The 18,847-nt window shown below is 27.6% G+C and overlaps 1 protein-coding gene across 2 annotated transcripts; it reads right to left on the bottom strand.

Moving 5' to 3' along the window:
• Positions 1 to 12,849: 12,849 nt before the first annotated feature.
• Positions 12,850 to 15,248, bottom strand: LOC114373874 (protein LIGHT-DEPENDENT SHORT HYPOCOTYLS 10-like). 2 transcript variants are annotated; one of them, XR_003658485.1, is made up of 3 exons: positions 14,511 to 15,248; positions 13,839 to 13,924; positions 12,850 to 13,202 (listed from the first exon to the last, which is right to left on the bottom strand). XR_003658485.1 is itself a non-coding variant. In XM_028331432.1 (2 exons), exon 1 carries the CDS (start codon positions 15,113 to 15,115, stop codon positions 14,534 to 14,536), a length of 582 nt encoding a protein of 193 aa, XP_028187233.1. In that variant the 5' UTR covers positions 15,116 to 15,247; the 3' UTR covers positions 12,859 to 13,202; positions 14,511 to 14,533. The 2 variants fall into 2 exon arrangements, 1 of the variants encoding a protein (XP_028187233.1); XM_028331432.1 differs by lacking the exon at positions 13,839 to 13,924 and having other exon boundaries at positions 12,859 to 13,202; positions 14,511 to 15,247.
• Between the last annotated feature and the right edge of the window lie 3,599 nt (positions 15,249 to 18,847).

Raw genomic sequence — 18,847 nt, 5'->3', positions numbered from 1 at the left:
ACTTTTCTATCTTAAGTATCCTTCCAAGTTATTTTATAGACAAAAGAAAAATTAATAATTAGATAAAATAGAATAATAATTTTATAAAATTAAACTTATTAAATATATGAAAGAGGATATTATTAGTAACATCGAAAAACTAGAGTAACAATTATTAGGAGTATTAGTGGAAAAAACCAATTAATATTACATTGAAAAACAAACATGACACTTAATTTGAAATAATTTTTTTCCTAAATGTGACACTTATTTTTTGATCGAGAGTATATTATCATATATATAAAAAATTACTTGTTTTATATATTATAAAGTTTAAAAAAAACTTAAACAAATAGGGAAATGATTTCTAACTTTATGATTATGTGAGTTACTATTTTTTTGTTATTAATTAGATAAAAGTGAGAATAGGTATGTCTTTTTTTAATACTTTATACCTAAGATAAAAAGTTGTTTTATGGTTTTCTAAGTAACAAAAATTTAAAATTTTATCTTGTCCTCACTGCTTAATTTGTATTGTCCTCGAATCATTTTTCAAGTGTAGAATAAAAATACTTGTCTTGTCCAATATCATGATTTTTAACTAATCTAACGGATTCAGAATTTTATTATAAGTAGTGCATGTGTTCATGCAATACACGGAAAAACTATGTGTGAGAGTAATAGTTTTTATTATTTTTAAAAATTAAATTTAAAACATAAAAAAATAAAAATTAACACGGTATTATAACATAAATTTATAGTAGCTTTCATGATCAAGCAACCTCTAACTCTTAATAAACTAATTATCTCAGATTCCACTTATTTTTTAAATTTTCTCTTCAACAAATTTGCATATTATCGATGTTTGACGGTGTAATTAGACAAATTGTAATAAAAAAATCTTTTAAATTTTGATTTTTAATATGCTATTTATATTTATGTATTCTTCATGATTATACTAAAAAGGTTGAAAGTAATAAAATCATTCTTAATTTTAATTAATTTTTCAAAAGCGGTAATCAAATTTTATTGTTTTAAATTAAATTTTAATATATTTTTATATTTATGTATTATGCTTGATTATACTAAAAATATTAACATTGATAAAATAAATCTTAATTTTAATTAGTTTTACATTTTTTTTGCTGGATTAAATTACCATCTAGTGGAACTTTTATTAATTAATTGAATTTTTGCAATTGATTAGACTTCATGATCGAGTTTTTAAAAATTTAATGTAAAACTCTTTGATACCTTTCAACGTACGTATGACTTTCACGATAGGAAAAGAACGTTGATGGAATAAAGCATTCCATTCATGGCACTGCATTCCATTACCACCACAAATATGTAACCCTTCTTTTCTAAAGACAAATATAACCATTCAACAATATATCAAAACTGTAGATGCTTTTTCGGAGTAGCTAACGTTGTTTGATGTTATATAGTATTTGCATGTAAGCTAATTGTTTCTATTTTGACGGTACATAATACTTCAAATTTGGATGACCTTTATACTTGATTTTGCCTTTATTCCCATTTCACATCATTCCACAACGAAAATGAAAACATTTACAATTTTATACTATTATTTATGAATAAAAGTAAAATAAAATAAAGACACTCTGTGTACTTTATTATTTATAATTTTGTTTTCATCTGTTTTAATTTTTTACATTTAACGTTTTGCAAGCTAAAACAGAGGAAGGAAGCACACAGTTTCACAAATCATATAGGCATAGGCACGGTGGGCATGCTATGCATCATGAGTCAACATACATTAACCATTGGGTTTTCTATTTTATTTTTAATTACAACTATTACGTTGGAACTGACAAGAACTAACTCACTATGAGTCACGAAGCATGTGAGGACAGACTAAAAAAAATTGATTAATCAATAATATGGTACCAATCGCGCATGCTTTTATGACGATCAACCTCTTGTAATTTAATGATGAACAACGGCAAGGATAGGAGCATATTTGCATTCGATTTTGGTTTAAAAAAAAGTAAAATCATTTTAATAAATTAAAATAGAACAACAATACAAGTTGGAATTCAATAAGAAATATGGAGATTAGGTAAAGTAGTAGCAGCTCGAACTAGCTTATGAGCAACTACATTTCTTTGTCAATTTAGAAACTCAATTTTGAATTAGTTTGGTCGAGTATGAAGGAGTTCTCTAGAGTGAAAAATGTTTAACTTTAAAAATACATGCAAGATATCAAAGCATTAGGGTTAGAAATAAATTTTCAACTTTGTTTCTCCAGCATGGGTAAGTTAAACCCTTAAGCACATCCTTCCATGTTCTTTTAACTATTAGTTTGTCCCATGATAGGTTATTCTGTTAATCCTTGGCCATTTTCAAAAAAGTTAATCTTTTGAATCTCATCACATGAAGACGAAAGGATCAAAAATGTTTCATCTTACATAGGACGATATATGAAAGATCTTACAATAAAGAACTCATTTCTTTGTAAAATACGTGACTAATATCATATGTGTTGCAAAGGCGTTGTTAGATTGCTTGAAAACTGTGTAAAGAGAATACATGAGAGGGATAAAAGCATATCGAATATTTATATCAGTTTGCCTTAATCCAAAACTACATTCAGTCCTTAACACACGTCCAAGAATTTTAATGATATTTAAGTTACAAGTATTTGTTAATCCAAGCCTTTTTAGTTTTAACACATGCAATATATTTTGACTTGTTTCTTCCTACAACAATTCAAAGTATTGTTTGCACACAAGTCTTTCTAGACTCAAATCAAGATTTCTTTGAACACATAACCTCTTCCGTCTTTAACCAGTTTTACTAAAAAAAGGTTGAAGGTAAAGGTCGACTGTTTCTGACTACTTCATCTTAGCAACAACGATATACAATAAATATTAGATCATCGAACAATGTATTTTTTTTATAAATGTGATTAAAATATCCATTTATAAAAGACGTTTTCACCTCAAGATGAACAAAGAATATATCAAACTAAAAAAAGTGACCAAATTTGTTTTATTTATTTTCTTACATTATCTTTTTCATTTAATGAAAGACTAATTTCCTGGAATATGATTCAAAGCTAAGGCATAAACCATTTTTAATAACATTTTTCTTTACATGTAATCTCAAGATTGGAATCAGAATTACATCTTCAGAAGAAAAAAAAAATTTTAAGGATCTAAAGATTTTAGACAAAAAATAAATATTTCTTAATTCATCTCAACTATTTTTTTTATAGGCTCTCACCTAAATAAATCGTAAAAAAAATCTTAATTGTAAAATGCTTCTTTTATTATTTTTAATAAAAGAAGTTTATTCTTCATTATCAACATCTTTATCATTTTATTTTAAAATAAAATTCATTGTCGTGGTTAATTAAAGAAAGTAATTTGTTTATGTTTTATTGCTAGCTTGACAATTGAATTTTCATATATATGTTCCAAAGTATCAGCACTATAGGGGTCTTTCAGTAACTAATTTTGTGTTTAGTTTAGAGGATGAAAATAAAAGATTTTTTTTAATTAAAATAAAGTGTAAAAAATATGAATTTTATATGAGACTCACAAAAATTCTCTCTTATTTCTCTCATTCCTTCCTAAACCAAACACAACCTACATTTCTCTTTCCCCTTATATTTGATTAACATTTAGACGTGAACTTTTCAACTTCATTTTTATTTTACTCTTCATATTTCTCTGTTTCTTAATTCGTCTCAACTAAACAAATTGTAAATAACTAATAATCGAAAAATGACTTCTTTTTTTCTATTTTCAATAAAAGAAGCTTATTATTTTACATAATCAACATCATTATCATTGTATAATTTGTATATTGATCAAGGTCAACCTAACACTAAGTAAAACCTAAAGTAAAATTTGAGAGATGTTGTTTTTCTTTTAAATAATAGGATTATATGCTCGGCTTTTTTAGTTAAATATATGCAAGTTTGTTTACTTTAAAAAATTAATACCAAAAATGCTTTTTGTTGATGGGCCTAATAAAACTTGGGCTTTGATTATTTGCCTTCAGCCTGGCCCTAATATTTATTATCCGACTATATTTGGAACAAGATTCTCTTGGAAGAATTTTGAAATTTTCAGGTAAATCATCGGTTTAGGATTTTCGTTATTATAGTAGACTTTTAGTCCACTGGGGAGAATTCTCGCAGTAGAAATACACTTGTGAAAAATAAATAAAACCATCATCATCAATGTTTTCAGAAAAGAAAAAGAAAAAGAGATCATTGTCAATCTTAATTAAGAAAAGGGTGGCCTGTTTTGGCTTTATTGGTTCACACTTGAAATTTGATGTGCTCGTCTTGCTTGAATGAAGCTTGAATCTGTTGACTTTCTGACATGCATATTTTTTTAAGGTTTCAAACTTCTTACCCAACTCTTGTGATTATTCAACTGCCTTACTCCTTCTCAAATCTCAATAATGATGCTTTTTTTTTCAACAGGCATGACGCACGGGTGATAAGCCATAATAGTTATAAGATAATGCCTTTCTCAATTATATATATGTGAATATGTCTATTATTTCAATAGCTTATCAGACCAAATATATATATATCAGTCGGTGTCCTATCAAGTGGGGCACTTTATTATTCTGTTATAATTTTCAAAGCATAATTAGGGGAGCCCCACCACCACATGGGAGCATGATGCATAACAAGTCCATAATTGAGAACCAATCTTTTGTTTATTTATTCTTCTCTCCCCGCAAATACAATTCTTCTGAATATATGCATATAAAAAAGGAATTTGTTATTATGTGTACATTGATGCAATAGTACAAGTGCATTAAAGACATTATATTATAGGTGATGATTATAGTGACTTACATTTGCATATGTGTATATTTCAGTTAGTAAAATGACCAATAATAGACCGTTTCTAGAATGATTTTTCTTTTCTTTTTAGGTCCTTGAAAATTTTGAGGATTTAATTGAAACTATTGTATTAAAAAATGAGCCCCAGTTCTTAGTTTTAGAGGATTGTGTTTTTAACCTCAATTGTTAATTTACCCTGTAAAAAATATAACGACTTTTTTTTTACTAATTTAATATAATTTTAAAAAAAAATATTAAACTAGTGTAATTAAAAAAATAGTTTTATAATACAGAACTTAAATGAAAATGGACTGCCAGTGGAAAAAAGTGTCTTCCAATTATAAGTTATCATATAATTAAAAATTGTTTATGCATTTAAATATTTTTTTAGGAGTCATTTAAAATAAAATTTAATTGGTTGATAATATATAAAAAATTATTATAAAAATACTATAGCAAAATTAAAAGTCATAAAGTAAATCCTTATATAAAAAAAGTTATAAAGCAAAACATACTCATAGAGTTGGACTTGTTTTTATTTATTTTAATGTAAGCAATTATTGCCATAAACATTTTGAGGTATAAATCCGGCCCTTATTCTCTTTATAGCAACAAGATAAGAAAGCTAGCTAGATAAACACACCTAGACTAACCAACGAATGGTATAAGATTGAAGGGAGGATAGCTAGGAATGTTTGGCCCAGCTTTCTTTTTAGCTTAACTTCTCCTTATAAGTAAAAATTAGGTCTAACACATATTATTAAAAGCTCATAAAAAAAACAGCTTTTTATAAAGAAGAAAAAATAAATTTAAGGAGCTTATTGAAAAGCTATTGTGACTAACTTATTAGCTTTCGGAGCTTATTTTACGGAACCCCACATGGAACCTTAATTAAAGCAAATAAAAGAAGGATAAATAATCACTTTTGTTCTTAATTCACTCACAAATGCGTTATTGAAAGATGAAAATATAAAATTTAGTCTCTAAAAGTATAAAAAGTGTAACAAATATATTTGACCGTTAACTTTCGATCGCCATTGTTAATAAAATAGCTTACGTGACACGGAAGAATAAATTTGTCACTCAAATGATTGTCAGCCTATGAGCATATTTGTTATAATATCTTTTTTACTTTTCGTCTTTTTACTCTACTGACAAATGCGTCCCTGAAAGATAAAAATATAAAATTTAATCCACGAAAGTATAAAAAGTGGGAAAAATATATTCAGATGTTAATAATAGATTGTGATTAATTATTATTATTATTATTATTATTATTATTATTATTATGTGTTTGTAATTTACTGCTCCTATTCGTTTAGTACTTATACAATATATTTTTTAAATTATCTTTTAATATATATTTTTAATATTTTGATTTCCTTGTCAAACCTTAATCTTTGTTGTTAAGAAAAAAAATTTAACTTATATCTTATAATTTTATCATTTTTCTATTAGATTTCTCACTTTTAATCTTTAAAATTATTTCATATCTCAATTCCAACTTAAGTACCTTTAGATTGAAAATAATATGTCAAAAGTTTTGAATAGAAAAAATATAACCAACTCTGGGACCAAATTTATTTATTTATTATTTTTAAAAAAAGAATTTAATCAACTATTTTTTTAAAAAAAAATTCTTACAAAATTTAAACTAGATAAAACTAGAGTGAAATTATAAGTCTTTTTTCTTAATCAATAAAATGTGTGTGTGTGTGTGTGTGTGTATATATATATATATATATATATATATATATATATATATATATATATATATATATATATATATATATATATATATAACTAAAATGTGAAAGAATCCTTTGGATAAACCTTATGTGCTTCCACTCGAGAAAATACTTATTATACATAATATGAATAAAATGAAAATAATTACTAACAAATAAATAACCCAAATAAATTTAAATAAAAAATACAGAGGTTAACTTAAAAAAAACTAATACAAAGATTTATTTTTTGCCTTTGAGACGTAGAGTTGTATCTCTCCCTGATCTAGGGGCTACAACGACCTTGCATTCCATTTGATATACTGTGACAGAGTATGTAATAAAGATTAATAATTAATTGAAGAAATAAAAAATTTAAAGAAATAAAATACTTTCATTTTTTTAAAAATTGTAACTTAACTTTTTTATATCATAAAACTAAAGAAATTTATTTTATTTTGGAAAATAAGTAGTTATATTGATTAATTAAAAAACTAATTAACAATTTGATAGATGGATAAATAATCAAAGTATAAGAGTTTAAATTTTAAGTTGTATTTTACTATTTTTTAATTCCTTTTTTCCTATCTTCTCTTCTATAAATTCATTATTAACGTCCGGATATATTTGTCGTACTTTTTATATTTTTGGGACTAAATTTTGTATTTTCATCTTTCAGGGACACATTTGTCGACGGAGTAAGAAGGCGAAAAGTCAAAAAAATATTATGACAAATATACCCCTATGCTGGCAATCCATGTTGTCAATCGTTTTAGTGACAAATTTATCCCTCTGTGCTACATAAACTATTTTATTAACGGTGACTGGTGGAAGTTAATGGTCAGATATATTTATCGCACTTTTTACACTTTTATAAACTAAATTTTATATTTTCATCTTTCAATGATGCATTTGTCAATGAATTATACATTAAAAAACAAAAGTGACTATTTACTCATAAAAGAATTGCATCATTGGTGGAGGCTACAAACACACCATAGAAGGAGTGTTCTTCTCTTCCAACAACCTACACCTTTTTTTGGTCTCAACCGCCTAATCTCATCTTAAAATTATTATATCTATTTTTTTTTAGAAAAAATACTCAAACAATGTTTAAATTTTTAAGCTTTTTTTTTTAACTTTAACTTAAAACTAACATAAATTTTAAAAAAATATCGGGCCAAACGAAAATTAATTGCTAATCCAACACTTGTTATGCTTCATTGACTGACCACCATCATTATTTTTGTCTCAAATTTGAATTGTCTAATTCATAAGTGTTATTTGCAATTATTCTCGATTAGGTGATCCAAGACATTTTTTTTTTATATTTTGAATTGATAATTTTGGAATAAAAAATATATGTTACGAATCACCTGATTAAGTATAATTGCAAATAACACTTCTTCATTAGACATTTCAAATTAGGTAACGAGATTCCATAAATCATTTTGATTCTGTAATCCATAAATATTATCAATAACATTAAGCATAAGACAATTCAGAATTGTCAAAAAAACCAAAGCATATATCATAGATTAAGCAATCTGTAACTCAACTTCAACGGTAGAATAACCAAATTCAAAAAAAAAAATATTCAGTAGAAAAAAATGCAAAACAAAGTTGTGCTTCGAATATTAATGTCTGTTGTTGGTCGTCGATGCGTGTACTATTGCAAATGTCGTCGTACGTGCGTTCTTGAGGTCATCATCGACGCGCTCTTCTCCATTGCACCAATAACCTTTGAATAGGGTAGGAGGTGCACGAGAAGACCAAACAAAATCAGGATAAAAAATGAGGTAGAAGAGAGGAAAAAGGGCATTCCAGGGTATTTTTGGGAATTCAATTTTGTTTAAAATATATAGGGTGCAGGAAGCAATGGACCTTTTAGGCTGATCCAAACCCTCCATGGGTCGTGCACCCTTTAGGCCCAACATATTGCCACCTATTTAAAGCTTGAAGCATGTGGGAAATTATTTGTCTAACATCTTTTTACTATTAATTAAAATTTGTTGGAAATTAAAATTTTTGGTATATTTCAGTTTTAATTTAATGAGTCTACCTCTTGATTTAAAAATGAGATCATCAAAATTTATGATTTTTAATAATTTTTTTGACAGTATTAAAAAAAATATTAAAGAAAGTATTGCTAACATATATAATAGGTTTTTTATTTTTACTTTTTTTTATTATATATGACACTGACAGTGATATATGATATTTTCATGTTTTTTTTGGATATTTTATAAATAAAAATCTATGTGTCTAAAATTAATTTAATATTACAATTATAAATACTACAAAATATATTGTTATCAAGAAAATCAAATTAAATTTTATATAAAAAACATTATATAAATATGTTCATTTATGTAATTTCATATTTTTCAGTTATTTTAAGAGATAATTTTACTAAAAACTTATAATTATATAAAATAAGATAACTATTAATTATTAATTTAAATTTTCAATTTTTGACTAACTTTTGAATTTGTCCAAGATGTGGCTTAGCTCAAGAGGATACCTCGCATGGCCTGCTACTACGTGATGAAGTAAGGAGAATCTAGTTTGCTTCTAACTTGTGTGGGCCATTTGGTTTGGTAGAAACCAATGGGTCTTCCATAAGAAAAGACTGGATGTGGAAGGAGAAAAATCAGTGGAGACAACCGCGGGAAGGAATCATAAAGGTAAAATTTCCATACCTCAGTAAAGAAAAACAAAGGTAATTGTTGAGGAGCATGTTGCTGAGACAGTAGCGTTTAGATAGGCTGCCAAAACAGCTATTGAGTTGTCTTTTGTTAGTGTTGGATCAGTTTGAAACTGATTGTCAGAGACAAATAGGGAGATAGATGTAACTCTCATTTTGCTACTTTATTACCTGATGGAATTTCTTTTAAATTATTGGATTGTGGAGCTTGTCTCGTGATGATCAACTGCTTCCTTTATTTTGTATCTGATGATGTAAGGCCTTTGGCCCTTTCCTTGGTATAAATGAAATCTCTTATCAAAAAATGCTACATTCTAGATATAACTTTATGTTCTCCTAAAAAAATATACTATATAACTTTATGTTTTGAGCCCATGTTCCGAATTTCACTAAACTCAGTCAATTTGGTACTTCAAAAATATAAATATTACGCATTTATTAATAGTTTATCATGACTCAATTTGTTTAAATTTATTTGTCGAAATAAATATTTACTTTAATTAATAAAATAAATAATTTTATTTTTAAGTGCATTTTCCTATAAAAAAATTATTTTAAAAAAATAATTATGTTTATTTTAAAGTTTTTTTTTTTAATTTAAACAAACTCACTCTATGTTCATAAATGTTAGGGTTTCTATTTGAGCAATGAGAAATCATGCCAGTGACCTAGCTAGCGTCAAGTTTATTAACATTCAATTAATATTTGCACTTCATTTTCTGGTGAATCGCAAAATTAATCCTTCCTTCCATAGAACGATGCAATGAATCCTGATGAACTTATTATACTGTTGTTTTGTCACGGTTACTAAAATGGCTTTTTATAAACAAAATTTATAAAAGAAGAATTGAAAGTTGTAAAACAGCAATCAGTGTTCTACGTTGTAGTTGTGATTTTGGCATTTTGCAGCTTTACAGTTTCTGAGAAATCTCATGCAATCATGCCTTATTTTAAATTAAAGGTTTGTTTGGGAGTATGATTTTGATAAACAAAAAAAAAAGGTAAGGAAGGGAAGGTAAATATTTAGTTTTTAATAAATATTTTTTAACTAAATAATTTTTTCAAAATCAAGAGATAAATTTAATAATGTCCTAGTTTTTTTTATATAAATATTATATATCTCTTTTAATTTAAAAACAACTATTTGTCCTCCTTTTTTCTTTTTCTTTAAATCCTTACTTCCAAACATATCCTAAAGCAACAAAAATCTAATTTCTGACACGATTGTAATATACAGAAGTAGAAAAATCTGAGCACGCATGAGGGCTTTGCACGTAAACATACGCATTGGATGCATGATATAATTTTTTTGGTAATAATATGGAGGCATTCTCCTAAAGCTTGTAACGTATACGTATTTACTTGTATTTTTATTTTTGTAATGTTAAACTTTAAAAAAAAATCTTTTCAACTGTTATTAATTTAAAATCTAGATCATCAACTACATATATCGCAATTTTTTTATAAAAAAAATACATATATCGTAATGCATATATAACCTAGCTAATTACCCCCATTAAAATGTAATTTGAAATTAAACTCTCTTAGGATGAAGGCTGATTTCTCTAAAACTCTAATCTTCTATAAACAGATTTGTAAAAGCTAAAACTAGGACAAATTGCTTAGCAATTACTACATAAGGAGACAGCTATAGATCACCATTTTGATCAACCCCTAGGCATGAGGACCAGCATTTCTTTCTATTTTCAATATAAACATACAACGTTGTCTCTTTTGCATTTGCTATAAAAGAACTATGCATTGAAAGCAAACATCACAATAAACCAAGGGCGTTTTTTCTATAATTTTTTATTTATTTTGTGGTTCTATAGGCCAAGGTTTTTAATTAGGTAAATATTGTGGTTTTAGGACCCACTCTAACTGCATTTTTAGAAATTGCCGCACCACAACGGCACAACATCTAATGGACCTACTTTAATATTAATAGAATTGCAATTAATGCATTAAATCATGGATCGGATCTTCCAACAGAAACCCAAGCTTAAGGTCCCATCAACAACTAATTCACTAGTGTCAATTGTAAAATTCTTATCCTCATAAAAAATTGCTCCTAAGTAGCCTTTCTGTTCATCCAACATATAGAAAAATCCTAATTAACTCAACCACAGAAATAAAGGTTATTATAAATTATTATTTTTCCATAATTTTAGATTCTCGATATATAATATCTTCCAAATTCCCAATATATAATATAAAAATCATTCACGTATCTTTAAGTAAAGGTTTAAGTTTTTGGGATAATATCAAAGTCTTTATAATAATTAAATGATCTAGAGAGTTTCTTTTTTACTATCTCTATTTTCTTAATAAAAAAAGTTTAATTTCACCGTAAGTTATAAGTGAGTCCGTTATTCATACTTTAAGTCCAAAACTTTTTTTAAGTTAAAAAAATATAATATATAAACAATACGCATCTTCGTTGAATAACTTAATATAAATTTTTGAAATACATAACAATCAATAAGCCAGTGCATACTTATGTGTAGAAGTAAGATGTTTACAATAGATAAAACCCTCACTCAAAGATTACAAATAAATAACAAGAGATTAGAAACTATAGAAATGACAAAGCGAAACAACTAATTAGTCATATCACAATAATGCTAGCACCCCTATCATTGCAACACAGTGCATAATATGTCATTCATACTAAATCTAGATATAATGTGAGTAAGGATTGAGCTAGCATAATGCCTCATATCCCCACCATTAAAGCTACATGTCATATACCAATTTCGAAAATATAAATAAGTAAATGTCAGTGGACGTTACGCTAATGATAATTGATAAATAATCAAACATATTTAGAATGTATATATTTAATTCTTCATGGCTAGATCCCATTTATATAGGATACTGATGTATTGGTTTTCCAGGCAAAACTTTAGTTTAGTTCCAATCTAGTCCCAATGAGAGTTCGACCTATAGATAGGATCCTTATTAATTGGACATATTTCCTCATAACATTCAAGGGATGGTAACAGTCATTGTAAAGTATAATTGATAATTGATAATTGGTTGGTGATTTCCATCGGATGGAGTACCAAGAAATGTGCCTAATAAGATATTAGGAGCATAACAATATTTAGTATCAAATCCATCTACATAATTAATCCTTTAGTAAAATGAAGGAAAATATATAGACGAATTAATCCTTTAGTAAAATGAAGGAAAATAGAAGGGAGAAAAAAGGCAAGGATCAAGTCAAAGATATTGATTAAACTGAAGAGGACTGCAGAGGTATCCGATGTTTTTCAAGGGTTAATTGACTTTCATTATATGCATCTATGTATATGTGGGACATTATCTTACATATTTGTGGGGATACCATCATGAATTGTGAAAAAGATGAGTCTCAATCTCCTTGATCTCCTTTTACTATCAATGTTTGTGTCACTTCTAACTTATTGGATGCCTATCTCATTATTCAAATATATGTCTTCTGTATGTATGAAAAGTAAAAACCAAAAAACTGTTAGAAATTAAAAAAGGATAACTAATCGTTCACGTACATTTTAGTGTTTTTTGTAGTTAAATATTATCCCGTGAAAAGTTCTATATGTATACGTACATATCAAATAGCATAATCATATCAAATTAGCTTCCCAGAGAATTAATCAAACGATACCAATACCATATGCAATATCATACACATTATTTTCATGACTATATAATATGCTTGATAGTGTAAATATATATAAGTAAATATAATACAGGGACTTACCCCCAATGTTAAACTTTTCGTCAACTTCATTCTAAACTCTCATTCGAAATAACAAAATACACTCCTTGACACATAAAGACCACCGAAGGGTTAAAGTTGACCCAGGGATATGTCCAGATAGTCAATTATAACCAGAATTCCAAGTTTGCAGCTGAAGTTATATCCAAGGCCTAGCAACAGATTCACGACTTTGAAACAATTTAGAGATATCTGAAATCAATTAAAAAGTAAAACCCAAAATTAAATAAATGCAAAGGAGATATATTATGTACTATAATGCCAAATATATGTATAGATCAATTACACATTGTGATTTTGGTGCTAACCCCTTGTTGGGATACAACTATATATATATCCAAGACTCAATGTATTTCCCTTAATTGTCACAGAAGATGTATAAAAAGAAAAATGTAGAAATGCAAGAAGATATAGTATGGTCATGGTGATTAATTATGTTGTCAAATGACTTTGCAGTGTGGAAAGACAATATATGTAATTTATGCGTACGAATGTCAGATATACTTATAATAACAGCACGAAAGAAAAGGACATTCATATGATGGGAAATGTGAAAAGAAGAAACAAAATTCGTTAGAATAAGACAAAAACTTTATGAAAGCAAGAGACCATTTTTGGTTCTAGCAAGCTATAGTACACCAATGAAATTTATAAACCACGACACCATGAGCAGACAAGACTCTAGAAACAGCATCTAATTTTCCCACAACCATGGATCTTGAACCTTTCCCCCCCGATATTTTTTATAATATAGTTAGCAACATAATATATTCATAAATCTAATTTTAAATTCTCAAATTTTATATCACTGTAATGGTTATAACTTACACCGTTTGTGAAAGCCACAATAAGATCGAGAGTACCAGTAACGAAAGAAGTAAGATTGTGCGGAAAAGCTAACATGTATATATAAGCTGCAAATTAAAATATGTATTATATTATATAATACATATAAAGCACAAAAGACATAAATACGAAATGTAGGAACTAACCATGATAACATTGTCTTCTTGCATGTGACTTGTGAGAGTGACAAGTAGACAATAGATGAAAGTGCATTTACCCAATATCCCTCTATTGTATGCTCATTCAGTACAATGTTAAAAAGAAACAAGAAACTGAGGCAAAAAGTACGTATTTACTATTAATACACAATTTGTAACATGTATAACTACATGTAACATACATACAATTTAGGGTTTTGAAGTCCATGATTAGGGTTTGTTATAGAATGAAATGCAAAAGAACTTATTATATATGCTTCAAATATGTAGTACTGTGTGCTGATGGGATATGACTGATGAATTTTCATTTCTCAGCGCTGAAAATTCAACCAGCAAACATTCAATACTACAGAGTATATAATTGTCCAAAAACTATAGCACCCAATTGTCAAAGCTTCAAATAGAATAATCATCCTTATAATTAAATTTCCATGTCAAAAACAGCAGCAAGCAAATCCACAGATTAAAACAGTAGTACTAAGCAAGAAAAATTTACCACATGCTCCTGTTTAATTATTATTACTGCATAGGCAAGTTTGAGGAGGAGGTGTCTCCGTTGGGCCTGATAACATTCCTCTTCTTCTTTTTCTTCTTATAAGGGATTCCTCTAGCCTTAGCCTGAGAATCTCTCACCTCTCTAAGATAGACTCTTATGGTGCCACTTGCAAAAGGATTGGTCTCAGGAAGGCCTCCATTTTCTTCATATGCAGCTCTCAATCTTCCAATGAGTGCATCAAGGCTCCCCCAAGCTTGTCTGAGAGGGCAAGTGCAGGGTCCTGGCGGCTCAGTTTGCCCAAAGAACAAGCACCCTTGTGAGTGCACTTTGGTCTTCCCAAACTGGTCCAAGTAGCGAAGGAACTCAAGAACATGGTTGGAGCTGCACTGAGAAAGTGCCACTGGAGGCCTTTGGTTCCTCAGGTACTGTCCAAAAGTGTTCCAATCCCTTCTCTTCTGAGACTCATAGCGACTCAGTGGTAACTGTTGTTGTTGTTGCTGCTGCTGATTGTGGTGATGATGATGATCGTCACCTCCATGAGAGGATCTTGTTGCTGTTGTTGTTGTTGATGATCCTTCTGCTATCTCCTTTCCCTTGCTGGACATGTTTGCTGCTACTGACAAATCATTTAGTATTTCTTTTTTGTGAAGTGTGAAAGGGAAATTTTGGTGGGGAAGGAAGAGAAAGACAAATAGACAAAATATACAATAGGAGTGGAAGAAGTTTTATATGTGAAAAAAAATAACTTATATGATTATGATGGATGCATTTATAAGATCATTTTGTATTTATATGTAAAAAAAAATATTTTATTTAATAAAAAAATTATGTTGGATTCTCATAATATAAAATTTCATTTGATGAACGATAATTATAAATTATAAATAAAATTAATATTTAATTTAATGGATTGAAAGACTATGTATTTTATAAATTAGAAAAAAATATTAAAAAAAGTAGATGTATAAAAGAAAATTTGGATATCACATCAAGGGGGTAGGGAGGGGACATGGGATGGGACCAATGAAAGTGCTTTAGCCCTTCTTTTTCTTTCGTTGCCTACATTATTTCTTGCTTTAATGGTGTACTATTAGTATTAATCATGCTTTATTTTTCTTCCTTTGTTTTTTTATTATTTGTGCTTCCATCATCAAAGCAATTATTATTGGGTGATTTAGCGTAATTAGCACTACGGTTAATAACTTAGTGTGACCATTTAGTAACACGCTAGGTCGTCTACACTTAGGGCCTTGTTTGCCACGTATTAGCAATTTTTGGAGATTAAAAGTTAAACTTGATAGATGGCTTCCGTAACCTATTCTATAACACTTTGACATGCTAGGGAGTAGTATGGTATCACATCTCTTTCACACGGTCACGAAATGTACAATTTTTTTTTATCAGATTTACCTCGTGCATTTTACTAATATAAGGAAACTAATGGAGCTGATTCAAGAGTAAACTAAAGGATGTTAAGTATTTTATTAGGATATAATTTACATAATCGAATTTTAGTTAGACTGTGTAGGGGTGTACTGTGACTTATCCTATCATTTTCCTCCTCCAATAATCTAATTGCTCTTTTCTAATTAAAAAAGAGCAGAAATTAAAAACAGAAAAATTAAAGAGAAAATTAAAAGTTTTCTTATTCTATTTTTATTTATGGCTTTCTTGATAAGAATAAAACTTGCATGTTTCTCCAACTGATAGCTTAGGGGGAGAAAAAAGTAAACAATCGTTTTAAGTGGAAGAATGGTAGTAACTTGCACAATTGCTCATAGTAATCCACAATCCCCAACCACGCGCTGGCACTTAATTACGTACACGCGTACTAATTAAGAATAATTTGTAATATATTAATGTTCACTTTTTTAATTAGACAGAGTCGTAAATTTGGAATTATTAGAAATAAAAATATTTTAAAAAAAATATTTCTTATATAAAAAATTCAAAAACTGCACTTAAGAGTTAAGAGCCATATTGTTGTCCTGTGGGAAAAACGAGAGCCATATATTGTTGTATTTCAACAATTAATGCATGATATAATATTAAGGCTGGAGATTAATTTTCTTAAAATGAAACTATAATATTGTTGATTAAAAAATTAATGGTCAAGATTGTAACAAAATTTATACACATATATAACAAGATACAAATTTGTTAAAAATAAAATATCAATCGTTAATTTTTTTTAATAAACATCATAAAATATCAATTGTTAATTCAATTGCTAAAATTATTTTCCTATATTAAGTTTACAAAACTTTATATAATTAAAAAAACTTTTTGATATTCTGTGAATTAACTTTATTTAATGTGTTTTTATTATATCAAGGAGATCAAAATCAATTAATTAAATATGCTGTATGAGCTGTTATAAACTCTTTAGTATATCTCTTCAATTTTTATGGATAAAAAAATTAATATATATTTATTTTTAAAAAATATAAGTAAATATATTTGTTGTAGGATTACATTCTTATAAGTGTTTTATTTATCTAAAATTTAATATTCATAATTATTAAGATATTATTATATTATTCAATACTCATTCATATTTTTATAAAATTCAATAAAGTAAAATTAATTTAAGAACACTTGTATTTAGAGTAATTAGTGACTCCCCATATCTATACATTTCATATTTATTTATTTTAATTGCATGTCTCGTTTTAAGTCTTTAATAATTAATTCACTTTTTCTTTAGTTTGACTAAAGGAAAACATTTGTAACAAAAAAAAACGCAAGTCATTGACGTTGGATTGTTGGGATTAAAATATTTACAAAAATAATCCTTGCAGTTTGCCGAATAATGGTTTCAAACAATACAGTTAAAGATTTATATTTTCCTTTACCAAGTTTGGTGTGTTAGGGCATATATTTACTAATTAATCTTTATATACTAAATCAGAATTTATTATTGTGAAATTAACATAACCCCTTCATTATCCTTTGAAAACGATAATATTATTGTTAACCTTTAGTTAATTTTCAATTTAAGTTAAAATGTTTTTGAGCAAATTATATATTTATATTTTATTTTTAATATAATTTTTGTTATATTTTATTTAAGCTTATATATGTTTGGTTCAGTTTATTTTTAGAGAAATAATCACTTGTTTCTTTCAGCTTCTTGAAAGAATTTTTTGGAAAAAAAAAGTATTTTTTTAAAAATTAACTTGAATTTAGCATGCTAGTAATGATTTATATTATATAATTTATTTTTTAAAATAATTTTAAGATTTTATCTACCATGCGGGAAATATTTGCAAAATGCAAGGTATCAAATTATCAACCCCAGCAACTAAATATTATTGAGTTACTTAGGCTTCAACTTCGCTACCTAAAAATAATTTGATTTTGACTCTTGTAGCAGAGAGGATGCCGACATATAATATTTTAAAATTACTCAGCTGGCCCAAAAGCATTTTTCACAATATATATTATAATAAGCTAGCCAATAATCATTAATTAAAAACTTAGTGAAAGTTAAGAATTGTAATGCCCACTAACAACTGCTAGAGACTAATATAAATTATATATCTCTTCCCACCAGCATCACCAAATTGTCCGTTCATGTGTCTTAACGATAGCTCCTTTACTGGGGAATTTTATTGCTATATGATTTGTCGCACTTCACTAGCACTATGACCCAACATATAATTCACCACTCTAATAAATCTCCTCAATACTAAATAATATCTATAAGATTGGATGGTGGCTTTTGTTGTTTCCCTCAAGTTTCCAGCATCTTTCCTACACTTGGACTTTACATGGAAACGTGTAAACCAACCATATAGCATTTGGGAAATACACTTTTGCAACCTGTTTCCATAATTCTAGCAACAAGTCAAATTGTCCAGAGTCTAGTATATTTGGTACATACAAGTCCTTGCCTGTGACCATCAGGAACCTTCATATTTATATGTATTTCTTTATTCCTTCTTCTTCTTTTTTATCTTTATATATTTTTGAACTTATAGTAATTAGGTCAAATTCGTTTTCATTTTTTTAAAGATAAAATTCATTTTCATTAGAACCGGAGAAAATGTCAATGGGTGAAAAATGCTTCATTTCTGTGTAGCCATATTTATTTAATAAGGTTGTTAAGAAAGAGGAGGGTAAAACGTATTTGGATGGTGCAGCGTGATGAAGTTCTAAATAAACGAACTCACCTAACTAGCTAGTTAGTGATAAGGTCAAATGATATACACATATGGGGAGAGTTACACTTACACCAACTACTACAATATTTAATATTTTATACAAAACTGATCACTATTAGATTTAAAAAGTTCTCCTTTCATATAAATTATGTTATATTAATATAAAATAAA

Source organism: Glycine soja, chromosome 11 (genome assembly GCF_004193775.1).
Source record: "Glycine soja cultivar W05 chromosome 11, ASM419377v2, whole genome shotgun sequence".
Classification (NCBI taxonomy): domain Eukaryota; kingdom Viridiplantae; phylum Streptophyta; class Magnoliopsida; order Fabales; family Fabaceae; genus Glycine; species Glycine soja.
Note: the sequence above shows the minus strand (reverse complement) of the source record. Positions and strands in the feature narration are given on the sequence as shown.

Bases quoted from the DNA above. Each gene is read 5' to 3' on its own strand.
- LOC114373874 (XM_028331432.1), bottom strand. From the start codon at position 15,115: ATGTCCAGCAAGGGAAAGGAGATAGCAGAAGGATCATCAACAACAACA.